The sequence below is a fragment of the Larus michahellis genome, chromosome 18 (assembly GCF_964199755.1).
Source record: "Larus michahellis chromosome 18, bLarMic1.1, whole genome shotgun sequence".
Classification (NCBI taxonomy): Eukaryota; Metazoa; Chordata; class Aves; order Charadriiformes; family Laridae; genus Larus; species Larus michahellis.
This window is the reverse complement of record NC_133913.1, coordinates 5,561,666-5,589,162: the sequence shown is the minus strand read 5'-3', so window position 1 is coordinate 5,589,162 and position 27,497 is coordinate 5,561,666. Positions and strand designations below refer to the sequence as shown.

Below are 27,497 nucleotides of genomic sequence, written 5' to 3'. Positions count from 1 at the left end.
GTTTGGCCCCCGCAGGGAGGCAAGGACGCGGGGAACGCCTGCTCACCCGCTCTGCCCACCAAGGCAGGTGGGGTGGGGGGGGGGGAAGGAAGGGCTAAAACATTTAAAATCTAGTCTATTTTAAAACAATAGCATGCAAGGCAGGCCCCCGGGGGAAACCTGCGCTGTTCCCTTTATTAGAAACTGGCCTAAGGGTCTAGCCGGGGGCTGCGGGCGCCGCAGGGGCGCGGGCCGCGCGCGGGGCTGGGCCGGCGCAGCCGCAGTGACAGTTCTGAAGCGGGTTCCTCGGGCGCGAAAGGCTTCAGGAAAATCATTGCGGAGCCGCTTTCCAAGGGGATCTGAGGTCTTTTAAGATTTTAAAAAAAAAAAAAAAGCGGCAGTCTACGTTTTTTGGTTTTTCTTATTTTTTTGTTGTTTTGTTGGGTTTTGTTGTTTTGTGTTTTGTTTTTGCGTTCAGTACAAATGAAGTAAACTTGGCTGCTTCTACACCGTCAGTAAGTCTCAGATTTCAGAGCAGAGGGAGAGATGAAACGAACTCGTTTTGGGCACCTAGCGGTAACAAAACTTCGTCCCTGCTTAACTCTCTGCCATCCCTCAGGAAGCGGAAAGCACATGTTTAGGTAGTGTAAGCCTTTTTCCTTTTATTTAGAATACCCTCTTTGTTTAAACAATGTTTCCCCCCCCAGATACAAAGTTCGGCCAGTAAAGATTACATGGAAACTGGAACACGCATCGTATGGAATACAAGATGCACCGGATGAGGAAGTTTAAAAACTTTCCGAGCGAAAAGTAGACCAAAGGAGAAAGAAGGGAAAAAAAAAAAAAAAAAAAAAAAAAAAAAAAGAGTCTCCTAACATTTTCCCAAAGGTTTCACTCTCCTGTCACACACACTCTCCAAATGACAGCTAGCAAATTCAACTCTGCAAAAGAAAACAGAGTCACGTCAATCGCGAGGAGAGAAAACAAGCCTCAAGGACACAAACCGCACCGTGGCCTGGGAGGAGCGATAAGGTCCGGAGCAGCCGGGACCTCCGGCTCCCACCGCCACTCACCTATGTTAGCTTCTTGGCTTTGTTGTAGAGCGAATCCACTACTTTACTCATATTCTGAATAGTCTCGAGGGCGGCTTCGTAGGTTTTGTCTACGGGGGGTTCGTCGAAAATGATCAGGACTCCCTCGCCTTGGTCAAGGATGCCTGCGGACACAAAGCTGCGGTTACCAGCGTAACGCTCGACGGAGCCCGTCTTCCAGACAGCAGGAATTTGGGGGATCTCCCCAGGGAACGGCCGGTCGGCTGTGCCGGGTTTGGAAGGGGCTCGTGCGTCGGGCTAGATGGGCTGACTGGTTTTGTCTGGCTTGCGTTAACAGAACCTTATCCAGGAAAAAAAAAAAAACCTAAAAAGTCCTGGAGAGGGGCCCGAGAAGACGCCCAGGAGATGCTTACGCCCGCCCGGTCCCTAACCGCCACCTTCCCCCGCCGGGTCCCCGTGCCCAGCACAGGCTCAGCACCACACGGGGGGCAAGGCAAAAACATAAAAGGCCGTTTTATAACGAAACCATTTCCAGGTGCCAGACGGGCGCCGCAGCTGGGCTCTGTAATTTTGGAGCTATTCTCCAACCAGGATGCTGCTTTCAGCCATTCATCCGGCTCAGCCACATCGAGAGGGTTTTCTAACTCGGCGCTAAGGACGACGTAAGCAAGAACGGAGGCGTTTCCTTGAGGGCTGATAAAGAGAAGCAGCCTCCTGTGATCCCCGACGAACCCGAAGCCATCAGCCGTGCTGTGGGGCTGTCCCCCACCAACGCACACATGCCCCTGGCATAAGTTATCTGGGAAAGGTGACCACATACTCCGGTAAGCTCCGAGGCAGAAGGGCACATCTTTGCTAGGAAGCCCACCAGCGGCTCTCACAACTGCCCTTGGACGCAGCCGCAGCAAAGAAGGGCTTAACAGCGCTTTCTAATTTGTGAGAAATTAAGCCTGGAGCTTAACGAAGGCGGACGGAGCAATGGGAACAGCCCTCACGACAAGAGTAACAAATAAACCCCCCCCCGCCCCGGCTCGCTGCTCTTCCCTGTTACCCTGCCCTCTGAAGCAGAGCGGCCCGAGGAGGACACAGGGGCTCAAAGGTGCAGCGCTGAGGAGCCCGTCCACCGGTGCTCACACGCCGCCTGCCCTCGGCAAAGCCGTCAGGACCGAAGGAGGCAGAGACTCACCATGAAACTTCTTGTCCAAGATCATCTGTGACAGTTTCCTTTCGACCTCAGCCTGAAATTGAAGCAGAGAAATGTAAAAGTCTCCCAGAACTATATAAAGAAATGTGAATTTTACTGCCCCTAACAGCCCCGGCGGGACACGAGCACCGCTTAAAAGCGGCTACGTTATCACTGAACGCCGCGTCAGCACAGATCTCTCCTCGCGCGCTGCTCTGATACCACCACGTGCTTTAGATGACATCGGAAATGGAGCGGTAGCTTTTACTGCCAAGAGCACCAGGACGCCCTGCCCTCGCGTTCTGCAGGAGCCGGCGGATCTGTCACTTCACACAGGCATTACTCGTGAGGGGATTCGGAGCGTTCTAGCTTGGTCCGGCAAATATTTAGTCAAGTGTTGGCCAAGCTGACCTGCTGCCCCGTGCCAGGCAAGGCCCCGGGGTCGGCTCCTCTTCTGCTCTTTGGACAGAGGACACAGAGCCGCAGTTAAGCAGCTGCGGGCCAGCTTTTAGTCAAACTGCGTGTTAAACACCAGACTAGGAAAAGACTGCACGGATAGCAGAGGAGGACAGATAACGTTACGACCATAAAGGCCGAACCTCCGGCCTTAACGGCAATAAAGGACAAAAGCACTTTGGGATGCAACTGGGCTTGGACTGCAGTGGATTTTCCTAAAACTTAATCTGGTTGGGATTATCTGTAAAGCACTTATCGCAACAGTCGATGTGACATACGCATCCCTAATGAAACTTCAATCGCAGCGATTAGCTGGATCCTGTATCTTAAGGGTCTGCCAAAGATTCCTCTGAGCACGCTCGCGGGGATTAAACGCAGGTCGCCGGGGAAGACGGCGCTGGTCATGACACGAGCTGTTACTACAGCAGAGGAAAACCCGTCTCCAAGAAAAAGCCAGTGCTTTTTTCTTTGACAGGGAGCAAAACCCACGTGAAGGAAGGCGACGCTACAGCAAAGTCTTAGTGCAGAGGACGCCAGTCCGATGGCTCCTGGAAACTGTCTGCGTTAAAGTTAAGCTCCCAAGAGCGGTATCTGCCTGTGAACGCTGCGGAGCTGACCTGTCAGGTTTAATAGCCTACATTTATTTCCCAGAGGCAAATGCTATTTGAACTCAATTCCTTTGCCCTCTCTTAAGACATGCCACTGATTTCTAGTGATGTTCTTACCTTGGAGAGCTTGATGAGGCTGGATATGTGTTCAATCTATAAGAGAGACCAAGAGAGTTAAGTAAACCTTTACCTGTACTTGTGACACGCAACGTGGAGGTGTGGGGCTCTGCCAAAGAACAGCCCAAGGGCCCATAAACGCTTGGGCCCAAAATGGTTTTCTCCACTTCGCAGCTTCACATCCGTCAGATTTCATACCCAATTTTAAGTGAAGATGGACTAGGCACCTAAAGCCATTTCCCTCTGAAACACGAAATAACGTTTTTTTTCCTCCAGGATTATCGCAGCTTTACCCACACCCTGTCAGGGCCCTTAGAAGTCAAACACTGTCACCTTCAGTGTTTAAAGCGTGTCCACCTTTCAGGGCGCGTAGCAGAACAGGTGGAAAGGGCAATGACTCTGGAAGATGGTTTTCCAAAGTTCCCCTCAGCCCCCTTCCTTATCATTTTTCAGCTGTACTCGATGAACCCTGAGCTCTGGAAGTACCAAGAAGCTCCGAGTGAGAAGTATTCTGTACAGGAACAAGTCCCTCACCCCGCAACGGCAGGGGACAGAGGTACCAGCGCGTCGGTGTGCTTGCTGGGAAGGTTTACCTGTACTCTGGAAAAGGGTTCGATGACTCTGATCAGATTCTGTTCCAATAAGTTATCGTAGAGCTTAGCCAAGTGAGTGTTTATGATGGGGTCGTCCCTGAGCTCCACCTTGTAGTCTGTCAGAGCCTGCGGAAGACACAGCGGGAATAAACAATTCAGGTAGCAACAGGTTTGCTGTCTTCAAGGCCCTCTGAGTACGAAACAGTCTTCCCTCCCTGCCCAGCAGAGCATCGGTGGTTAATCCAATCCCACAACTCGGCTAAAAGGCCAGGAGGTCACGACAGCCTGGCAGCCAGCGTCCTTCATCTTCACACTGCCGGAGCCCAGCAAGCCAGAATCTCTGGTTTACGCTCTGGAGACAGCATGACAGGATTGTTTCCTGACATGGGAATCCTCTCCGTTATTCTCTGTGGTATTCTTGCTGAAGCCAGGAAAAATTTTTTAGGAAGATACACATCCCCAGCGAACAGCACCAAAAGTTCAGGAAACGGCTTCTGAGTTGGCTCTCCAAAATAATAATTTAAAAAAAAAAAAAAAAAAAAAAAAAAAGAGACCCCAAAAAACCCCAAACCAACCAACCAACCCCTCCTTAGTTTCAAGTAAGCTATTGCTCCCCACGCTGCAAAACCCAAACCGGTTGATTACTGCAGGGTATTTGCTTGATGTGCCGTCGCTTTCCGTGAATGCTTTCACGGTTACTTGCTGTGGGATGTAACAGCCCCTACAACTTCCCAAACCCGCCATTTCTGAATGTTTTGTCCCGCCGGGCCCCATTTTCTGTCTTCCTGACTCACCTTTTCAAAATCTGCCAGTGATCGGTTCTTGCTGGCCTGTGCCACACATTTTAGCGCTTCTGTCTGCGGAGAAAGAAAAGGAGAGGAGGTTATTTTTCTGGTGCTACTATGCCAACTGTGCAGCACACTGAAAACGTGCTTAAGCAGCAAAATGGGAACGTTCCTCTTGCTACAAAGGCATGTCAGTGTGAGTTCCACACAGGCAGAGAAAGAACAGCTGCTAATAAGGGGAACACGCAGAACAGCTGCAGGACACAGCGTGAAATCAGCTTCACAGAGACAAAGAACTCAAGTTTTGCAAGGTCTGAAAATACCAGCTGCAGTTGGTATCAGGTTGCGGGTTGGGGGTTTGATACAGTTTTTAAGGAAAGCGCACATTTGGGCACTTGTGTAATGAAGGTGGCCATTCTCAGCCCTGAAAGCTGTGTTCCTCCCCTCCAGCACGCCACGTGTCCTCTGCCGAGCAACAGAAAGGTGGCAGAAGTCCTAGGGATACCCTATCACAGACAGCATCAGGAAATGTTTCTTGTCTACCCCACAGATGCTGAAACAAAGCAAAAGACTCGGCCACAACCAACCTACCATATTTATACTAAACAGAACAGTAACGCCACTAGAGGAACAGTTTCCAAGTGGCGAGAGGCACGAGCGTGCCAGACAAGCAGGACAGCCCGGTGGCTGCGAGGCACAAGGCCCACCAGGCTTCCGCCACCACGTGTCCCACCGAGCTGTCCCCGAGGCTGTCCACAGCTGCTGCAGGAACGCTGCCGTCTCAGGAGGACAGCGCAGGGAGCAGCTGAGATTTCCTCCACGGTACACTGCCCTCACGCTCTGAAAAGGAGCCTCCAACCCAGCTGCCGCTGGGGAGAAGGGGATGAAGCAGGACCAGGGCTGCCGTTCGTGATCCAGCAGGGATAATACAGGGGTAACCCCGCTCCGGACTCTTTTCTACGCACGTATGCTCTGTGACCTCCTCTGCTAAAGAGCTTCCCCAATCCTCTGTGAGGCAGGCGAGCATTAGCTCCTGCGTCAAAGCAAATAGCCGGCCGACCAAAGCCACGGAGGGCAGCAGTGTGTAAGCCTGGATCAGACCCTGGCACGCTCGGCTTTTGGCCCTGAGCATCCCCGGATTTAATACGGAGGCGGCGTTCGCAGACTGGCAAGTTAACATGTCAGAATAAACAGTTGATTTAACAACTCCCCAGCTGCTTGGCTTCCACCTTACACTCATCTAGGTCTCAAGCTGCTCTGCTATGAATGGATTTTCAGGCCTTGCTACCACACAAGTAAAAACAATGAAGAACTTGGATTAAAATCCATCAGATCCATGGCTGCAGAGCAGTCGGCGAGGGCTGACACAGGAGTACCTGACAGCGTTAGGCATTCAGCAGTTCATGAAGAAAGCAGGGAGGAGAAAACCAGGGAAAATGAAGCGAGCAGGCCGGATTCTCAGGTTGTGAAAAATCACTGTATTCCCTTTGAAGGCAATTGACTTATGGTAATTACTTCTGGTAATTTAATCAGTTCTGGATCTCGCTCAGGACACTCAGCAGTGAAGAGTGTTTTGGTACGAAAAGACCAAAAGTATTTGACAAAAAGAATAACACGATATTCTCAGAGACAATAGGAAGATAGAAAGGATTCAGTTTCTCTACCTGTCTTCCCGCATACCGCAGAGCAAGCTTTCCACTCACTAACGCTTGCACGTCTTCTGGGCTAGAGAGGGGAGGGAGGGAAGAGAGTAATTATTCAACGACGCGGTCAGCTTAAATCTAAGCGTGTCTCAAAAATTCCCAATTAATAGCAAATTGCTACCATTCAAGTAACACCATATCACAAGCACTGATTAGGTCATAAAGGACGACAACCAGCAAGCTTGTCTGCTTGAGTTCTTTCGTGAGTATACAGTCTTATAAACAAAAAGCCTTTCCCGCTTAAATGTAGGAAGTGTCCTTCGCAGAACCATTTGCCACGTACATGTTCAGCATGATTTTGCACAGCAACATGTATTTCAGCGCAGTGATGGCTTTTGGGTTGTCAATTGAATCATATCCCTCAAACGCCTCGTAAAAATATGAATAGGCTGTTTTCCAGTCCTTCTCTTCTGCTGCATGAATAATACCTGTTGAGAGGAACAAACAGGCGGGCATCAGAGCGAATTCTGACCGCGACTGGAAGAGGACAGAACAATTTGGTTGTCCAGTGCTTTATCCGGTATTTCAGTAAAGAGAATACTTTCCTTCTGTGTCCCCCTTTACCTTATCTCTAGCCGAAGAAGATCTGTGCCCTCTCTTAAGGGGACATGTTAAGACAGACAAGTTCGGGGCACTTCAGGTAAGCACCTGTAAATTAGGTCAGGAACGTTACAGTTACACTAACACGGTGTAATGCTGTAGTGCCTGGGGAGGTTACGGACCCTCCACCACTGGAATTTTAAAAAACAGGCTGAAAAAACACCTATCAGGAACAACGTAGTTATAGCCGACCCTGCCTTGAGGCAGCTGGGCAGACTTGTGGGTATCTTGCGGTCCCACTTAGCATCATTTTCTGTGATTCACTCAGGAAAGGACAAATATCAGTCAACTGATGCATCATGACAAGCCCTAGACTTTCCCCTCCTCCTGAAGGGCTTTACCTGACTGCATGTCTAACGCCGCTTGCAGCTTAGGTGGACAGTAGATTGCGTTGGCTGTAGTCCGTGCAGAGGTTAAGGCTGCTCTTGCTTTTGGCAGATTGCTCAGGGCATGGTAAGTCTTACTTTCTAACAGCTGCACTTCCACCAGCAATGCCTTGTCGTCCATCTTTTTCAATTCCCGAAGAAGCTGGGAGCCTAGCACGGAGAAGAACAAGAACCTTTGTAACCTGCTCTGCATCTGCTCCACCAACGACCATACAAACCAGCTCCTTCCAGACAACACCGTCTTCCCCCCCCCAGCGGCACTGGCTTGGAGGAAGGGAGGCGAGGCTTACACAACCTGTTCTTCCAAGAAGAGATGAAGTAGAGGAAATAATAGCGGGTCAGCGTCAGTCCACAGCTGAAGAATGAACCAGTTTTGTGTTAGAGGTGGAAGAGGGCAGTGAGAATACTTGGGTACGCGGACAGCGTGTCTCTGCCACCTCCTCGTGAGCAGCACTTGGCAGAAAGCCCAGGATGGGTTGTGCAGGTCAGATGGTCATGCTGGTACCCTTTCCCCAGGTGACAGAGTGATTTACCGCTCACATTCGGAGCACCGAGCAAACCTGAAGTCCTGCCCATTCCCGCATCATTCCCCTAGGGTGAGATCTGAGGCTTGAAAATCCTCAGGTCTAAGAATACGGGATGAGGAAGGGAGGTTTTAAGCACAGGTCATCTACAGATCAAATTTAGGAGGTAGGAATGGACAGCCTAAGAAACGCCTAGATAACCTGTCATATTAAAGCCTTGTGAGGGCAGAAAGAACCAGCCCTGGAGAAAACTTTTCCCCTTCTTTCCCCTCTGTTATGACCTAAAGAGCTAACTTGGGGCAAGCAGATGAGAACCTCATCCTCACTCGCTGTGCTTAGAAGCTGAAAACCACAGCTGAAACTGCATAACTAGGTGGAAGAGAACGGACCCTCCCTAGAAACATCCCGTAGAGACTCTCTGCTTCCACCCGCTCCCTGCAGGCATAACCACGTCTTGGCCAGCCACACGGAAATGCTAGCGCACAACGCTGACATCTCCAGAGAGCTTCGAGAGAGGCTGTCCTCTAGGTATAGGCCTTCAACAACTCCCTAGACTGGATCACCATCATTAACTTAATTAAGCACAGCTTTGCAATGTGGATTCTGATCAGTTTAAACCCGAGTTCATTATATCTCTGTATGCAAACTAATTCTAACTTGATATTGAATTCCATGTATCAGAGCACTGAACATAACTTGATATTCTGATCAGACACAAGTCACTCAGGCGACTCCGGACATGAGACACGTTCTTGCCACCAGACTGCTGAAGAAGTTACGGGTCCCTGGTGAGGCATCGCCACCGCCCGGGTGAGCGCTTCTGTCCGTGTCACTGCAGTCATCCCTCAGCCCTGCTCATACCCGCGCGCTGAGCTGGCGGAGCAGTCTGTACAAATACCCTTTAGCCAGCTTAGACCTCAGCATACATTACTGCAGTCATTTGCAAAACGAGCATTCGTAAAGCACCGAAGGGAGCTGGGCCCTGTAAGATGACCTGCTTTACTCCGCTTTGGAGCAGCGTAGGAGAGTTCACATGGTTAATTACCATATCTCAGGTGGTGCAGAAGCAAATTCTTAAAGCCTTTACACTGCTTCACAAGAGCTTGTCTAATGACATCCTCAGAGGTTTGCCGTTTCCTGGCGTTACTACTGCTTTTACTGGGGCCTTATTTGAGCAAACTGGAAAAAGCTGGTTTCTCCCTTCGACCTCTCTGACCACAACCGTATACCACGTATGTTCCAGCAGGAGCCAAACCTGATGGCCTTCAACTGGATACAGCTCCGCTTTGCTTCCAAAATTATTTGAAATGAACCCATGGTGAGAACCAGAAGATGTCTAAAAGCTTTTATCGCCAAGCAAAAGATGGCAGAACTGGTAGAGCACTGAGAAATTAACACCCAAGTCCTACAAAACTTATGAAGGAACATGACGTAGTCGGATCATTTCCCTCTGTCAGCCTCAAGACGAATTCCAAAGCCAAGAGCTACTACCACCACCTAGTGGGGGACTCACCTAGCTGCAGTGCTTCCTGGTACCTCTTGGTATCGAAGTACAAAGAGACCAGCCTCGCCTGGAGAACAGAAGAGGAACAGTGAGGAAAGCCAGAGAAAGGGTAGTACAGATTTATTTCGTAAAAATGAAACTTTACATTCATATCTGCACAAGACTTCATTAAATTAGTTTGTATTCATTACATCATATGGTCCGTTTCTACAAGATCTACCGTTTGGAAGATTGGCTCGTTCAGACGCAACGGGTAAAATCCTGCCTATTCAAGGAGAGTCACAAACTTTAGCGCAATTAATCGTTATTGCCCGTCCATTGTATGTACAAAGATCCGGACAGAATCACGGAATCCCAGACTGGCCGGGGCTGGCAGGGCCCTCTGGAGATCATCCCCTCCAACCCCCGGCCAGAGCAGGGTCACCCAGAGCAGGTGGCACAGGAACGCGGCCAGGCGGGGTTGGAATGTCTCCAGAGACGGAGACTCCCCCACCTCTCTGGGCAGCCTGTGCCAGGGCTCTGCCACCCTCACAGCAAAGAAGTTCCTCCTCCTGTTGAGATGGAACTTCCCAGGGGCAAGTTTGTGCCCGTTACCCCTTGTCCTGTCCCCGGGCACCACTGAGAAGAGCCTGGCCCCATCCTCCTGACACCCCCCCTTTCAGTATTTATCAGCGTTGATAAGATCCCCCCTCAGCCGTCTTTTTTCCAGGCTGAAGAGACCCAAATCCCTCAGCCTTTCTCCATCAGAGAGGTGTTCCAATGCCCTAATCATCTTCAGACAACACACTACAAGTTCCCTACTTCTATAGCTATTAAATCTGATAAAGAGAAGCCGTTATTACACAGGTTTGGGATCCGCACTGTAACATACCTCCAGAGCCTGGCGTAGGAAAGTCCTCTTCTCTGATTTGGCCCATTCAATACACTCTAAACACAGGTCAACCTTAAAGGGAGCAGAAAGAAATTTGTAAAGCCGCCTGCTGCCCCTCTTTAAAACAGCAGTATGCTTCAATCATTTCCTACAAGGCAACAAAAATACAACAAAGCCTGAATCTCCACAATGTAGCTTAAGAAAACAAGTCATTTCCGTCTGAACAGCGGCATCGCTAAACACCGAATTAGCTTTACTTTGAAATGAGCCTGGAGATTTGGGGTAGATACTAATGCCGAAGGCTAATGTCTCCGAACGACACCTTTAATATTGCCAGGGTAAAGCGTAACTCACCGCTGATGAGAACTGCGGCTCAACAGCGGCAGATTCAGCGACTTCTCTTCAGCAAGGGCTCGCCGGTAACCACGCGCCGGTAACCACGCGCCGCACACTTTAGCCTGGGGCCACATCGTGTTGACACCAGAGTTCGCGCTCCCAGAAAGGTTGCGCAAAACGCTACAGGACAGCTAAATCGTGCTACACGCTTTCCATATTCTATCTGCTGGATTAACTTCCTGCACTTTGTGACAACGTTCAAAGTATTACGCTGCTTCTAATCCCTTCTGCAAGGGAAGTGAAGTTCGGAAGGCAAACTAAGGCAAACTTCAAGCTTCAGCCATCACAAAAAAAACCCAACCGACCACCTTTGATTCCTTTTCTAAAGCTTCCAATAACTTTTTTCTGTCCGCCAGGGACAATCCTCCCACACTGGCATATGAAAATAAAGATTTGGCTGCCAAAGTTTCATCAGGAAAAATGACCGCTGAAATCCTAACGGCATTTCTGAAACAGCTGTGTTTTTGTTTGAAATAAAGACATCTGGGTACATGAGAACTGATTCCGCCTTAGGGCAAGGGATGAACTAAAAGGCTTTGAGGTCCCTTCCAGCGCGTTTCGCACCATTTCATTTAGCCGAAGAGAGCGCTGCATTTTCAATTGCTCTAGGAAGAAAGGGAAATGAAGTGCACGTGTTTTAGGGCCTAAATATGTCAGATCACGTGTGTCCTTCAGCATAGAAAGCAACAGAGGTGCCGGCTCCACTATTTACAACCGAGTTAGGTGCCAGGAGCCAGTCAGTAAGTGACACCGGGTGTTTTATCCGTCACTTCAAAGCAGAGTAAAGGAACCCAATGGCTTCTCAAATTTTTAAGACCGCTGAGATTCCCCTGATGAATAAAGCAGTCGTGTTCCACCCCAATTAGAAGTGGGTGTCGATTTAGTACTGGCCGATAATATACAGTAAGTCATGCTGAGGTGCCCAGCTCAGGAACGCCTTTTCCCAAAATCTGTGGATCGCAGGTGTTTCTGGAGCAGCTCTGGAGCTGTACTACACCACAGGACCTGTCAGCTCCTCGTCACTGCTTATTAAATGGGGACATTTTATGAAAAGCCATTATGAAGCTGCAATTTATTGCACAGTGATAGCCGGAGCATTAGGAGCTGGAGAAATCTCCAATTTCATTGCTTTACTGGGCTCCTGGGAGTCTTCTTAATATAAGTTACACCGAGGAAGCAAGTGTCCCTCTGAACGTTTCTGAGGCGCTGAAAGTGTTCAGGATTACTGCATCGAGAACCTCACAGGTTAGGTGTCGTAATTCCTTAAGGCTTTGGCTTCTGAATATGCTTGAACATGAATGTTTTTACTAACTGGGCCTTGTCTCCATCGCTGTTCATCCAAGTTCTTCCCCTGCCATAAAACGCCGCCTTTTGGGACTGCGCCCAAATATTGTTATTTACATCAAGTTACCTTTAGGAAGAGTCTGAAGCCGCTTATTTTCTCCTGACCCCTTTATCACCTGCACATCCCACTCCACTTCCCTTAACCTCTTCTCTTAGAGAACAGGGGCAAAAAATTCTGTCCATCACTGTTGACGGTAACATGACGTGCAAGCCGCAGGAACTGAACAGCAAACAAAGAACATTTGCTAGGTTATCAGAGCGAAAGGACGATACTCTTGCGCTGATTTGGCTAACGAGAATGCCACGGCCTCTTGGAGGCTGTAATTTGCCAGTCGCTGTGTGTGGCTTTGTCCTTACCCTGTCGCTCAGGCCCTCCCTGCCTCCCCCTTCCATCTCACTGCTTCGCTGTGCCACTACAACCCGTATCACCGCAGGTCAGCGCCGCTTCTAAGAGGCTCCTCACCATTTACAAGTTGCTCCTGTCCTCCCATTCCCAAATAACCAAACAAAAAAAAAAAAAAAAAAGAAAAACAAAAGAAAAACAACTGTATTCTAGGGAGCTAATGAGAACGGAGTAAATCCTAACTGGGAGCTATCTTAGCCTGAACAGCTTTTCTAGGGGAGAAGTTAATCCACTGGAAGTAGTTGTTCACACTTGGTAGCTGCAAAACCTTTTTCCACTCCCACTTCAGGAGTTGTTTTCAGGCCTCAGAAGCCCCCTGTAGAATAAGACGCTCGCTGCACTGTGTCCCCACGCAACACACCTTCGTGTCTCTACGTGAGAGATCACAGAATCACGGAACGGTTCAGGTTAGAAGGGGCCTTCAAGATCATCTAGTTCCAACCGCCCTGCCATGGGCAGGGACACCTCCCACCAGACCAGGTAAAATTTAACTTCCCGATGAGGATGGGGTCCTAAGTAATCCTCACCATCTTCAGAGGCGTGAGAGGTGGGCCCATGCAAACCTCATGAAGCTCAGCAAGGCCAAGTGCAGGGTCCTGCACCTGCGTTGGGGCGATCCCAGGCACAAATCCAGGCTGGCCGGAGAATGGCTGGAGAGCAGCCCCGAGGAGAAGGACTTGGGGGTGTTGGTGGGTGAGAAGCTCAACACGCCCCGGCAACGTGCGCTGGCAGCCCAGAAACCCCCCGCAGCCTGGGCTGCATCCCCAGCAGCGTGGGCAGCAGGGCGAGGGGGGGATTCTGCCCCTCTGCTCCCCTCGGGGGAGACCCCCCTGCAGCGCTGCCTCCAGCTCTGGGGCACCAACAGCAGAAGGACACGGAGCTGTTGGAGCGGGGCCAGAGGAGGCCCCGGAGATGCTGGGAGGGCTGGAGCCCCTCTGCTGTGGGGACAGGCTGAGAGAGCTGGGGGGGTTCAGCCTGGGGAAGAGAAGGCTCCGGGGAGACCTTCCAGCCCCTTCCAGTCCCTAAAGGGGCTCCAGGAAAGCTGGGGAGGGACTCTGGAGCAGGGAGGGGAGCCATGGGACGAGGGGGAAGGGTTTTAAACTGAAAGAGAGGAGATTTGGATAAGATCTGAGGAGGAAATTTTTCCCTCTGAGGGTGGTGAGCCCCTGGCCCAGGTTGCCCAGAGAAGCTGTGGCTGCCCCATCCCTGGAGGGGTTCAAGGCCAGGTTGGACGGGGCTTGGAGCAACCTGGGCTGGTGGGAGGTGTCCCTGCCCAGGGCAGGGGGTGGAATGAGAGGGCCTTTAAGGTCCCTTTCCACCCAAACCATTCTGTGATTCTACCTAATCCCACCAGCTCCTGAACACTCCCTCCTCCAGCTCTGTGCCATCACACACAGTCCCCACCGTTCCATTAGACCAGGCTCCTTGGGACAGGCGTAGCTCCTCTCCCATCCCCAACACTAATCACACCACAAAATACTACTAATGCTGTGAGTCTAACAGCAAACACCACAAATCTAAGAAAAACGGCCAGGGTGAGAGTTCCTTCTAACCTGGAGCAGACTGAGGCTTGCAGAAAAATATGGTTACGAGCGAATTAAATTATCTGATGTTTTATTAATAGAATATATCCAAATGCATTAAATGAATGTTTCCTGACATGAATAATTCTTCAGTGTGAAGCGAAGTAGGTCAGATAACGGTGTTAGAGGCTTTTGAGGAACGCAGCAGTGCTGAAATTTAAATCTTACCTCCTGTCCTGTTGCTGCCTCCATATCAAGGAACAGATCGAGCAGGGATCGGACTAAGCGGGCTGCCTTTGCTTTGCTGATGGAGTTCAAGAAGGGTCGCACGTACTTCAGAAGTCCTCCCAGCTCTGTATACAAGGAAAAAAAAAAAAAAAAACCCAACAAATCATGAAATACAGCCGCGCCGCCAGAAGTCACACCGCAGCTGGAGGACCTGACACATCCATCCACAGCAGTATTTATTACAGCAAACATTTTTATAAGCAGTCTCTCAACATCATTTACAGGAAAAGGGCGATAATCATCACCTGAAGGAACGCCCCGCAGTAAACACGGGGACTGGCAAAGGGGACTGTTGGGCTCCAGCCTTCCCCCACAGCATGCGGTTCCCGTTACTTCAGTTCGCCCAATTATAACACCATTTGTAACGACACTCGCCTCAGGCGCGTTTTAAAAATGTAAGCATCTGCTAAATGCTTTGAGATTTTTCTATAAAATGGGCAATGGAGTTTATAGTTTAAGTATGTTTTTATTAACTCACGGTTGGACGTTTTAATGTGCCATACCTAGCCAGTCCGATACACCCTGTGCTCCACGGCTGAAAAAAATGACATTTCTAACACTTCAACTACCCACATTACCTGGTTCGGTCTTACCTTACTTAACTAGATTTCTGTTTCTACTAGTCTCCTTACTACTTTACGGTTATAAAGCTAGCCTCGAGCTCACAAAGGAAAAGTCTTTATGAAGAAATACACTAAAAATGTCATTCCTACAGAGGGCAGGAACGCGCCGGAACATCACAGCAGTTTCGGAACTCGGTGCTGGCGGGAGCAGAAGGGAGTTACACGGTGGAACTGCAGAGCGTGAGTTAAAAGTCTTCTCCTGCGATAAACACACCAGGTCACCGTCACGTCTGTGTACAGCGGCGGGGGGAAGATGATCCTGCCAGCAGCCGAGCGGCGTGCCAGAGCAGGGCTCGCTGCTGACTCATGAAGCCGTGGGGTCACCCGCTGAAATCACGGCTGCTTTGCCCCACCAATTTTTAAGTCTCACCCAACCATCAGGTAGATCTCGCACCACCACGTTTACAAGATTTGATAGGAAAAAAAAAAACAAACCAAAAAAAACCCAACCAACAAAACCAAACCTGTAATGAGTATTTCAGAAATCTTCGTTATACTCTATGCCAAGCTAAAATACGAGACTAATCTAATTTTATTTCAATTAGTATACGGAGGAGCATCATCAGAATTTCAGTTTGGGGGGATTCCAATAAAAACAGATGAAAACAAGGTTTCTTTCATATTTCATTTAGCAGTAACGCATAAGAATTTATTAAGAACATCTTAATAATATCTAAAAATTATTCCTTATATTTTTTTTTTTTTACTTTTTCAACGTGTTTATTTTAAAAGTTTAATCAAGCCTGATATAGGCTCATTTCTTACACCATTAAGTGGCACTCACAGCGTGTTCCAATGCTGTTGCTCATGGTGACCTACTGCCATTTTTATACCTCTAAAAGCACGGATTTAGAACAAACGGAACTTCCCTCGAGTGCGTCCTGAATCCTTAGAGGAGCCTTATTTTCCAAACAGCAGTGCAACAGGTCCTGACTCTTCCTACGATGAGCCACTCGGACTTTGTACAGGGAGCAAAACAAGAGGCTATGACTGCCATGCCTAAGAGTTCATAAAAGTTTTACTTTCTCTTTGTCCGAGAATAAATGGGCAGGTTTTTCTAGAACTGAGGAACTAACACTAGAACGTCGAAGGACGAGCCCTGCTGACCGAGAGTTTCAAGCAGGACTCAGCTTTTACTTGAAAAGCAACACTTCACCGACTGCCCCGTGGCAGACGATGACTATGCCCACACCTCCTTTGTTCTGAGGACCGCTTGATCCGCAGCGCCACTCAGGGATGCAAATCCCCATCGTTTTAATCAAACTCTTTGGTTTCACACACAGTAAACAAACTACCGAGACAGCGGCAGACAGCAGCTTCCAACGCATCGGTTTTGCGCAGCTACTCTCAAGCATCCCTCCTCTCGAGGCGAGCTGAGAGACGTGGGCTCCAGATCACCCTGTTGGGCTTGGAAGAGAAGCTGGAGTTGCCCAAAAGCTGGCTCTTGTGCCCTTCCCACGGCAACACCACACTTAACACCAGGCACAGGCCCGCTTCTCATCAGGCCACAGCACTGTATCCTTAACTTTGAGCTCTGCAACTAAGAATTTGCCAGTTTTTGCCTGCCTTATCAAGGCAGCGAGATTCCCTCCGAGCTCCATCAGCTCTCAACTACTACAAGGTCCCTTCTTACTGCGCGTCGCTGCGTCACGCCCGCTTCTCAGGACCAACTGAATCACGTTTTTAGTGCGCAACGTACTCTTCCACACAGGAAAGGAACTTTAGAAGAAAAGAAAGGAGAAAAAAAGAAAAAAAAAAAATCACACAAAATATACCGCAGTACTTATCTTTCCGCTGACTTGCTCAACAGCTGCCCAAGAATTCACCAGAAAGCAGGTTCGAAGTCAACAGTCAGAATATCCCTACATTTTACGAACTACACATTTAAACATGCGAGCTCAAAGTTCCCATAGAAATTTCTCTTTCCTACCAATGTAACTGTCAACTATTTTTAGGATTATGGTGGTTTTTTTTTTTTTTTTTTAAATAAACGCAGTGGTTGGTAATGGTGTGATTGACAGCTCTAGAGAAGTGATGAGCAGCCGCTCTGGAAAATGAAGTCTGCTGTTCATCCTCAAAACGCTTCCACAAGCTAACACGCCACGTACCCAAATTCCTGATCCCAGTTATGCCCATCCTATAGTTTTAAGCAACGGTATAAAAATCTAGAACTGTCCTAAAAAAAAAAAAAAAAAAAGTCATTAATCTACCATTTCAACCCTTAATCTCTATCAAGCAGATAAAGAGGGTCATGTGTATTATCATTATTATTATTATTTAAGCAAAGGCTGTAGTTCACCAGAGGTTAGTCCTTTAAAAAACTCCAGATTCATTTCGCGCTCTCGGCCAGTCAGCGCCACACCAGTTGTGACTCTCAAACCCCACCAAACTGCAGCTGAGGTTCTCCCAAGGCCGCAGCTCAGTGACCCTTTCATCTCCAGGAAATAATTATCACTTGAAAGTAGCCAACGAGCCCCCGCAACACCTCGAATCTCTCAAAGAAATTCCACTAGCTAAAACTAAAACGAGTGCAGCGAGAGCTACAGCGATATCTGTTTCGTTCGGGCCAGAAAATGCACAACCTCAGCCATTTCCCCGTCAGGTTAAACAGCGCCGGATCAACTCCCCTCGGATACGAGGATCCGCGTGTCTTTGTGACCAGTTGGACCAGGTGAAGATGCTGCTGACCTGACTGCTCGTCACTCCTACTGGTCTGCTTCCGCCTGGAGAGCGGACCAAGAGGGAAAGTGACAGTGTCTTTCCCACACGATGGCACATCCCTAAGCTGCAAGTATCCCCGTTCTTCATCCCCCAGCTTCACCACATGTCTCCAGAAAGCACAACCTGATCTCACTCCCATTTACACACACACGAAACCGTCTTCTTCATGTCCCCAAATTCATTTTCCTCTATTCAGAATATAGCTGCTCTGCAGTTTAGCGTTCCCTTTAACACATTGCAAATACGTTTCACATTTGCTCCTTCATAAACCTGGTTTCGATGAGTTAACGTTATCATTTTCAATTACTTAGCCTTCCCCTTCAAACAATCTATTAGCTAGCCACCTTCTGCCAATACAATGAAGTTCTTTATACTCGTGAAAGGCTTCGGCTTAAACTCAGAACTACTCCAAGTTCTGCAGTGGTAAGGAGGCCACAGAATCACCTAGGTTGGAAGGGATCTTCCAGATCATCGAGTCCAACCGTCAACTTAACACTGACAAAAACCATCACTAAACCATATCACTAAGCACTACGTCTACCTGTCTTTTCAATCCCTCCAGGGATGGTGATTCCACCACTTCCCTGGGCAGCCTCTTCCAATGCTTGAAGAAGTTTTTCCTAATATCCATCCTAAACCTCCCCTGGCGCAACTTGAGGCCGTTTCCTCTCATCCCATCGCCTGTTCCTTGGGAGAAGAGACCGACCCCCCCTGGCTACCCCCTCCTTTCAGGGAGCTGCAGAGAGCGAGAAGGTCTCCCCTCAGCCTCCTCTTCTCCAGGCTGAACACCCCCAGCTCCCTCAGCCGCTCCTCACAAGACTCGTGCTCCAGACCCCTCACCAGCTCCGTTGCCCTTCTCCAGACCCGCTCCAGCCCCTCAATATCTTTCCTAAGACACTGGTACACCCTGCACCATTGAGACATTAAGACACCATGCACCTAACAACCCTTCTCTCAGGCTTATGCACACCAGCAGCACATCCACACATTACTCGGAGAGACTCTTCTGATGATTTCCCCCTTTTTAGGCCAAAGACACACATCTTCCTTGGTGCAGCAGCAAAGCCGTGTGTAGTTATCGCTACAGAAGCCAACATCAGAGTGCAAAGGGCACCCATACAGCACTGACACCTCTCTGAGTTAATTTACTTGAGGTCCTTTAATATTCAATTAGAGAAACGGGCACTTGTACGGCAGGCTTCGCTTGTCCTGCTCCACATTCTTACTGTAGAAAGGGAAGAATCGTGTGCTGGAAGGGCTTATTTTTCTCCACTGACTACAAAAGCGCTAGGAAACCACACATGGACATCTATAGATAGGTGAGATGCAGAGCACCTTTGTTTCCAGCACTGCTCTAAGTGCACGCAGTCTACTTTGTCACAAGCTCTGTTCAGTTGCAAATCACAGGGGGGTCAGCGTCCAGAACGCTCAAACACACGTAGACATGGGTAGATCAGTTAAACGGCTTTGTAAAATAGATGTTTACAAAGACTAGGCAGTAGGACACCAAGTGTGTGTTTCAGAATAAATATAAAACCATGATTTTGACCAGCCGCCATCTGAGACCTCACACTGCTTTCCCTGAATGACTCTCACATTAGGTCCGGCATCCCAGTCGAATTTCAGTTCAGTTTGATTAAAGCTTCTGCTGGCCTGTTTACCTCAACCAGTTTCAGACTGTTAAAAGCGCACACGCTTCACTTCCCATTCTGAATTATTGTTAGAAAACATCAGGGCCATACCATGGCCAACCGTCTGCCATGGACAGAACGCTCTCTGTACGGACGTGGTGTATCAGCTCCTAAAACGCTTGAGGTGAAAGGTGCTCCAGAAAAGGCGAGAGCATTCTTCGGCAAAAGAAACAAAACTAAACTGCCGAGCACAAAATAACAAACACACTGCCTTGAGCTACCCAGGAAACAGAAGATACGAAGAGATTCAACTCGAAAATCGCTGAATAGAGAACTTTACTCCATTTCTGTCCTTTCACACATTCACAATAGAAGGACTGTCGAGTCTCGCTCTTGTGAGGAGCTGGGGAAGGATTTTCTGATGTCGTGTTTCAGCAGACAAATCAATTAATTGAGAAAGAAGCAGCGGGTGAGAACGGACTTTTAGGGACAAATTTTCCAATTTGCAGTTGGGCTCTGAGATTATTACAAACAAAACAAAAGAAACTTCTCATCTCAAACACGACAACAAAACTTTAGTCGTTTGTACTAAAATGGCCAGATGTCAAAGGGTCATGAACTAGACCGTTCAACGCATCATTACTGGGCCAAGTGACATGAGATTAATATTTTATGTTGTTTACCTAGGTTTTTTTTTTTTAGTTTCTGTCCTGATTCCGAGAGAACATTTCCTGCCAAAATCTGCTTTCACTCCTCTTCCATTAAATAAAGAGGCTAGATTCATCCGCGTGTGCCTTACCCCATACCTCAGATACTTATTTCAGGCTCACCTTCTGCCTGCCCGGTCTTGGCCAAAAGCGACCCCAGTTCCAGGATGCTCTGCTCTTTGACTTGCACCGCTTCCTCATCATTTTCCTGGACATCGCGTTTCACTAGAAAAAAAGTGGAAAAGTTACCTTTAATGTTATTTCAGTTAGAAGATTATCATCACCAGTCAGCTCCTGGAAAGGCACCAAAGAAAAAAAAAGTAACTGTTGTAACAGGCGCTAGCGAATTCAGCCTGGCCTGCGAGATCTGGAGAACAGATTATGTGGGAAGTTTAAATGCATAGCGTATAGAGCGCGCTTCATCTATACTTCACGAAGGCTTTAATCCAGCTGACGGATACAACCGCATGCTCCAACTTGAATACAACTGAAGTTTTGAAGCAGTCTCATTAAGCGTGTCCAGCTGTTCAAGTTTTATTTAAAAAAAAAAAAACACCACCACACAAGAGACCCTCTCCTACTGAAGCCACAAAACCAAATAAAAGAAATTTAATGGGATTTCCGGGCTTGGGTATTCTGGTATTGGGATTGCTGATGTTGCCGCTTTGTGTATTACGTTGCGATCCCGTGGCCAAAGCGTAGCAGGAGAACAACATCGGGTGGGAGAACTGGGTGCGTTTCGCTGGGGAGCGGATGAGGCGTTAGAGCTGCTGCAGGAGTGAGTGCTCCTGCCCACGCTGAACTCTGGCAATCTAATCGTCACTCTGTGTACCAACGTGAGTAACTCTGGCCCTGAAGTAGGTAGAAGGGCCAAATGACACACTACAGAACCAAATCTGTGTTTACACAACATCAATTTCATATAAGTTATCCACAAAACAATACACTTTCTTCCCTGCCACCCTGTAAATATTCATCTCCACCATCCCCTGGGCGGGCGAGTTCCTCCAACTTCGACACAAACAAACCCAAAATCCACTGCCCAGCTCTACGGAGGGAACCGAACTCCTCCGTGTTCCCTCTGAGCGCAGACTGAAGCTTTCAGTCCCCGCTGATGCATGCGCTGTCAAAACCAAAGTAACTTTGCTCTCAAGGAGGAAAGTATTGTGGCAAAACTCCCTGAACTGCTCCAGCTTACACCGACCGGCAACGCGAGCTGCGACTCCTGACTGAGCCCGACCGGACGGAAAGTTGTAGGTGCGTTGACAGGCTTGAGAACACCAACTACTAATTAACCAGAGAAACACCGAGAGGGGTGACCAACTTTTAAAGACCAAAGAGCGATTCCAGTTTCGAGGTCTATCGCGGACACCAGGAAACGTTTATTTCCCCGACGCAGCCGGGGTGACAGCAGGTCACAGCATCTTTACAGAAATCATCGTATAAGGATGAGAATAGAGAATTACTCTTTTATACACCTGTTTCTGAGACAGAAACAGATACAGTACCCCCAGGTAAAGAGGGATGTCCACCTTATGCCTATGAACTGCTTTATAGCACCAACATCTCTTTGGCGCTCCTAAATGTCCGAGACGTCCCGGGACGGGGGAACTGCCGCAAACAGCATCTTATCTCGAAACAAGCAGAAGTTAAAACTCCAGCCACAGCAGAGGGGGAAAAAAACTCCTCCAAACTTTCCCCGTGGCGCTGAGAAGGGAATTTAAACAACGGGCGTATTTTAGCGCCGTGAAAAAGGAAATCTGACGTCCAGCAAGAGCTTTCTCGGGCCGCCCGCAGGTCACCGCTACCAGCCCAACACCCAAACGACCGAGAAACCCCAGAAACAAACAGCCGGTTACCGGTAAACTCCTGCCCGCCCCGCCAAAGCCCCGGCACCTTCACGGCCTCTGCCCGCACAGGAGGGAACGGGGAGGAGAAGCCGGCCCCGGCCGCTGACAGGCTTGCCGAGCCGGGGCTTCACCGGGCCGGTGGGGCCCTCACCGGCGGCGGCCCGGCCCGCTCCACCGAGGCGGGTCCTCCACCCGCACCGGCGGTGCGGGTGGAGGACCCGCCTCGGTGGAGCGGACCGGGCCGCCGCCGGCGGAGCGGGCCCAGGCCTCGCCACCGTCCGGCTCGCAGGGTGAGTCAGCAGCCGGCGGCGGCGGCGGGCGGAAGGCGGCGGCGGACGGGCGGGACCTGCCGCCGGGACGGTGGAGGGGCGGTGTGGGACCTCACCTATGGAGTGGAGGATGCCGATGGAGGCCTCGCGGTCGGTGGAGAGCAGAGATTGGGCGCGCTGGAACTCCAGCACCGCCGCCGCCGCCATCTTACCGCTCCCTCCTCACCGCCACACCGGAAGCGGACGGGAGGGACGACACGCCCCTTCCGGCGGGGCGCCCCGAGGCATCATGGGAGTCGTAGTCCCGGCGGGGAGGAAGGAGGTAGGGGCTGGGGAAGGGGGCGTGGCTTAGTGAAGGAGGCGTGGTCTATGGAAAGGGGGCGTGGCCTGTGGAAAGGGGGCGTGGCCCGGGAAAGCGCGCACATGGCGACCGTGGGGCACCCGGCGGTCCCATGGCGGGGGGGTGACCGGCCCTTGCGGGGCTTGTGCGGGGTCCTGGGTGCCGGAGGCCGGTGTGGGGCTCCCGGGGGACCCGCCGCGGCTGGGGAGGAGGTGGGGTCCCACCCGAGGCACCCCCACACCCGTGGGTCCAACCCCCCCTCCCCTTTCCTCAGCCAGCGCTGGAGCGTGTCCCCCCCCGGTGTGACCCCATCGATAGCCACGTCAGGTCCCAGGGGAAGCCTCCCCCCCGGCCTCCCCCAGCCGCCCTCGGGAGGGGAGGAAGGCTTCGGTGGGGACATGTCACCCCCGAGGGTCACGGCTGTCCCCATCCCGCCACCGGATCGGGCCCCGCGGGTGGCACATGGCCCTTGATGGCACAATGTCCCCCTCCCTGTTCACACCTCCCCTGCCCGCCTCGTCCCCTCCCGGGGGAGCAGAGGGTCTGGGCTGCGGGGACCCCCGGCCTTGGCAGAAAGCAGCCCCCCCCCCAAATCACTGCTGAGCTCCCCAAAACCCACCCCTGTCCCTGCGTCTGTCCCCACCTCGGTCCCAAAGGAGCTGGGACCAGCGTCCCCACGGAGCAGCCACCTTTCGCCACCGGAAAAACTAATTTAATGCCTCGGAGGTTCAATTTTACATCAAACGGGGAATAAAACAAGCCCCCCAGGATGGCGGGGGGGCTCCAGCCCCTGGTGTGCCCCCGCTCCCGGGGGGAAATCCCAGCACCCAGGAGGTGACATCCCTGGGGACAGGCTGTGCTTTGGCGTGGGGAGGTGGCACCGAAAGCCGTGACTTATCCCCCCCCCGTTATGAGCCAAGCTTCACCGGGGGGCAGTGGTGGGGGGGTCAGTTGACCCCGCGTCCCCCCCCTCAGGGGTCGGTGGGTGTCTGTGCGGCCGTTCGTCCCTCGGCTGCGTCTCCCGGCGGTGGGGGACACCTGGCGAGCAGGCGCTGGGGACCGCAACCATGGGGCACAGCTCATCACACCCCCGGCAGCCGGCCCCCCCAGCACCGGGACGGATGGGTCCCGCGTCCCCACCACCGCCGCTTAATAAAAACAACTCAAAAAATGGCGGGATGACGCATTTTGGGGATAAAAGCCCCGGGGGGGCTGAAGGTGGGGCACAGAGCAGGGATTTTGGGGGGGACGAAAGGCCGGGGGCTGCGGAGGAGCCGCCAGCTCGGGTTGTTGCGGACGAAACGTCGGGGTCCATGGCCGGGGAGCCCCGCGTGTGCCGGGCAGCCAGCCGGTGAGCCCCCCCGCCCCAGCTTTCAAACCGGACACCGGATTTAATTCATCCACACCCCACCCCTCCCCCCCAGAAAAAAAAAAAAACAGCATGAAACAGGTTTGGAACCAGGGCTGGCCAAAAAGCCACCCCCAGGCCACGGTCACCCTGAAGCCCCGCGGTGCAGGCAGGGGGCAGGCAGCAGAGGGGGGTGCAGGCAAAGGCACGGAGCTGCCGCGCTGCCTGCGATGTGTCTGTCCGTCTGTCCATCCCTCCGTGCATCTGTCCATCCGTCTGTCCATCCATCCCTCCATCCATCCTTCCTTCCATCCATCCATCCATCCATCCATCCATCCATCCATCCATCCATCCATCCATGCATCTGTCCCTCCATCCCTCTGTCCCTCCATCCATCCATCCATCCATCCATCCATCCATCCATCCGTCCGTCCGTCCATCCATCCATCCATCCATCCATCCATCCATGCATCCATCCATCCGTCCATCCATCCTTCCATCCATCTGTCCATCCATCCCTCCATCCATCCATCTGTCCGTCCATCCGTGCATCTGTCCATCTGTCCCTCCGTCCCTCCATCCATCTGTCCATAGAATCATAGAATCATTTAGGTTGGAAAAGACCCTTGGGATCATCGAGTCAAACCATCAACCCCACCATCCCTCCATCCATCTGTCCATCCATCCATCCGTCCGTCCGTGCATCTGTCCATCTGTCTGTCCGTCCATCTGTCATCCATCCATCCATCCATGCATCTGTCGATCCATCCATCCGTCCCCCCATCCATCTGTCCATCCATCCATCCATCCATCCGTCTATGCATCTGTCTGTGCATCTGTCCATCTCTCCATCTGTCCCTCCATCCATCTGTCCATCCATCCATCCATCCATCCATCCGTCTGTGCATCCATCCATCCGTCTGTGCATCTGTCCATCCGTCCATCCATCCATCCATCCGTCCATCCATCCACCCACCCACCCATCCATCTGTCCGTCCATCCATCCGTCCCTCCATCCATCTGTCTGTCCATCCCTCCATCCGTCCATCTGTCCATCCATTCATCCATCCATCCATCCATCCGTCCGTCCGTCCCTCCATCCATCTGTCCATCCCTTCATCCGTCCCTCCATCCATCTGTCTGTCCATCCCTCCATCCCTCCATCCGTCCATCTGTCCATCCATCCATCCATCCATCCATCCGTCCGTCCATCTGTCCATCTGTCCACCCGTTCGTTCATCTATCCATCCATCTGTCCCTCCGTCTGTCTGTCCATCCATCCATCCATCCATCTGTCCATCCATCCATCCATCCGTCCCTCCATCCATCTGTCCATCCATCCCTTCCCTTACCCAGGCTCCCACGGGACAGGGACAGGGTGCACCCCTGGAGGAGGCAGGTGAAGGCAAGTAGGGCTCTGCTGTGCTGGAGGGGGATTGCTCCCTGCCCTGAGGGTAACAATAATAATAATAATAAATAATAATAATAAAAAAGAAGAAGAAGAAAAGAAGAAGAAGAAGAAGAAGAAGAAGAAGAAGAAGAAGAAGAAGAAGAAGAAGTGTGGGGGGAACCTCCATCATGGGAGGGACCTTCACTGTGGGGGGAACCTCCATCACGGGGAAATCTTCATTGCAGGGGAACCTTCATCATGGGGGGGGAGAATTCCATCTTGGGGGATACCTTCATTTTGGAGGAACCTCCATCATGAGGAAACCCTCTGTCATGGGGGGAACCTCCATTGTGGGGAAAACCTCCCTCATGGGGGAATGTTCACCGGGGAGGGGAACCTCCATCATAGGGGGGAACCTCTATTGTGGGGGACCTCCACTTTGGGGGAACTTTCATTGTGGGAGGAACCTCCATCATGGGGGGAACCTCCATCATAGGGGGGAACCTTCACTGTGGGGGCAACCTCCGTTGTGGGGGAACCTCCGTCATGGGGGGAACCTCCATCATAGGGGGCAGGAACCTCCATCATGGGGGCTACCTTCATTTCGGGGGAACCTCCATCATGGGAAAACTCTCTTGTCATGGGGGAAACCTCCATTGTAGGGGAACCTCCATCTTAGGGGGGAACCTTCATTGTGGGGGGAACCTCCATCATGGGGAGGAACGTCCACTGTGGGGGGGGAAACTCCATCATGGGGGATACCTCCATCCTTGGGGGGGAACCTTCATCACCGGGGAAACCTCCATCATAGTGGGGAACCTCCATCATGGGGGAAACCACCATTTTGGGAGAACCTCCATTGTGGGGAGGAACCTCCATTGTGGGGGGGAAACTCCATCATGGGGGAAACCTTCATCACGGCAGGGAACCTCCATCATGGGGGGAACCTCCATTTTGGGAGACACCTCCATCATGGGGAGGAACCTCCATTGTGGGGGGGAAACTCCATCATGGGCGAAACCTCCATCATGGCAGGGAACCTCCATCATGGGGTAAACCTCCATTTTGGGAGACACCTCCATCATGGGGAGGAATCTCCATCATAGGGGGGAACCTCCATTGTGGAGGGAACCTCCATTTTGGAAGAACCTCCATTTTGGGGGAACCTTCATTGTGGGAGGAATCTCCATTGTTGGGGGGAACCTCCATTGTGGGGGGAACCTCCATTTTGGGGGGAACTTCCATCATGGGGAGGAACCTCCATCATAGGGGGGAACCTTCACGGTGGGGGGAACCTCCATTGTGGGGGATACCTCCATCATGGCAGGGAACCTCCATCATGGGGGAAACCTCCGTTTTGGGAGGAACCTCTATCATGGGGAGGAATCTCCATCATAGGGGGGAACCTCCATTGTGGGGGAACCTTCATAGTGGGAGGAACCTCCATTTTGGGAGAACCTCCATTTTGGGGGAACCTTTATTATGGGGAGGAATCTCTATCATAGGGGGGAACCTTCACGGTGGGGGGAACCTCCATCGTGTGGGATACCTCCATCCTGGGGGGGGAACCTTCATCACCGGGGAAACCTCCATCATAGTGGGGAACCTCCATCATGGGGGAAGCCTCCATTTTGGGAGAACCTCCATCCTGGGGAGGAACCTCCATTGTTGGGGGGGAACCTCCATTGTGGGGGAACCTTCATTGTGGGGAGGAATCTCCATCATAGGGGGGAACCTTCACGGTGGGGGGAACCTCCATCGTGGGAGATACCTCCATTTGGGGAGAACCTCCATCACGGGGGAAACCTCCATCATAGTGGGGAACCTCCATCATGGGGGAAACCTCCATTTTGGGAGAACCTCCATCCTGGGGAGGAACCTCCATCGTTGGGGGGGGAACCTCCATTGTGGGGGGGAACCTCCATCACGGGGCAACCTTCATCGTGGGGGGAACCTCCAGAGCGTGCGTGTAAGTGCGCAGCTGCTCCCCCCACACACACCAAGCTTCCCAGATGTCCCCTGTCCCCACGGCCGGTGCATACCGTGCCACACAGCTCAGGTCCCGTCCCCCCCCCGTCCTGTGTCCCCCCCCCGGCGTCCCTCCTCCTCCTCCTCCTCCTCCTCCTCGCCCCGAATTTGCTATAAATGGTGCGCCACGGCCGGCAGCAGCTGGGCCACGTCAGAGCCGGGGGGCCCACGGGGGTGCTGCTGCTGCTGCTGCTCGGGGGGGGGGGGGGGGGGCGGGGGGGAGCTGAGGACGGGCCAACTCATCACACTGCCCGGGGGTTGGCATCACCCCCCCT

At 51.5% G+C, this 27,497-nt stretch overlaps 1 protein-coding gene across 1 annotated transcript; it reads right to left on the bottom strand.

Annotated features, from left to right (window-relative positions):
• Positions 1-621: 621 nt before the first annotated feature.
• Positions 622-22,376, bottom strand: PSMD11 (proteasome 26S subunit, non-ATPase 11). Its single transcript, XM_074562016.1, has 14 exons — positions 22,233-22,376; positions 20,121-20,222; positions 14,256-14,380; positions 10,362-10,433; positions 9,500-9,557; positions 7,418-7,612; positions 6,760-6,904; positions 6,438-6,498; positions 4,783-4,845; positions 3,989-4,114; positions 3,396-3,431; positions 2,218-2,269; positions 1,053-1,195; positions 622-920 (listed from the first exon to the last, which is right to left on the bottom strand). The coding sequence occupies exons 1-13, from the start codon at positions 22,321-22,323 to the stop codon at positions 1,053-1,055; spliced, it is 1,269 nt and encodes a 422-aa protein (XP_074418117.1). The 5' UTR covers positions 22,324-22,376; the 3' UTR covers positions 622-920.
• Positions 22,377-27,497: the final 5,121 nt, after the last annotated feature.

What these genes read in the sequence shown, in the direction of transcription:
- PSMD11 (XM_074562016.1), bottom strand. Translation starts at nt 22,323, where the DNA reads ATGGCGGCGGCGGCGGTGCTGGAGTTCCAGCGCGCCCAATCTCTGCTC. An exon ending in CCAGGAAGCACTGCAGCTAG is followed by an intron (nt 7,613 to 9,499) that starts GTGAGTCCCCCA and finishes TCTCCGTGCTAG; the next exon opens with GCTCCCAGCTTCTTCGGGAA. An exon ending in GGCGTTAGACATGCAGTCAG is followed by an intron (nt 6,905 to 7,417) that starts GTAAAGCCCTTC and finishes TCCTCTCAACAG; the next exon opens with GTATTATTCATGCAGCAGAA.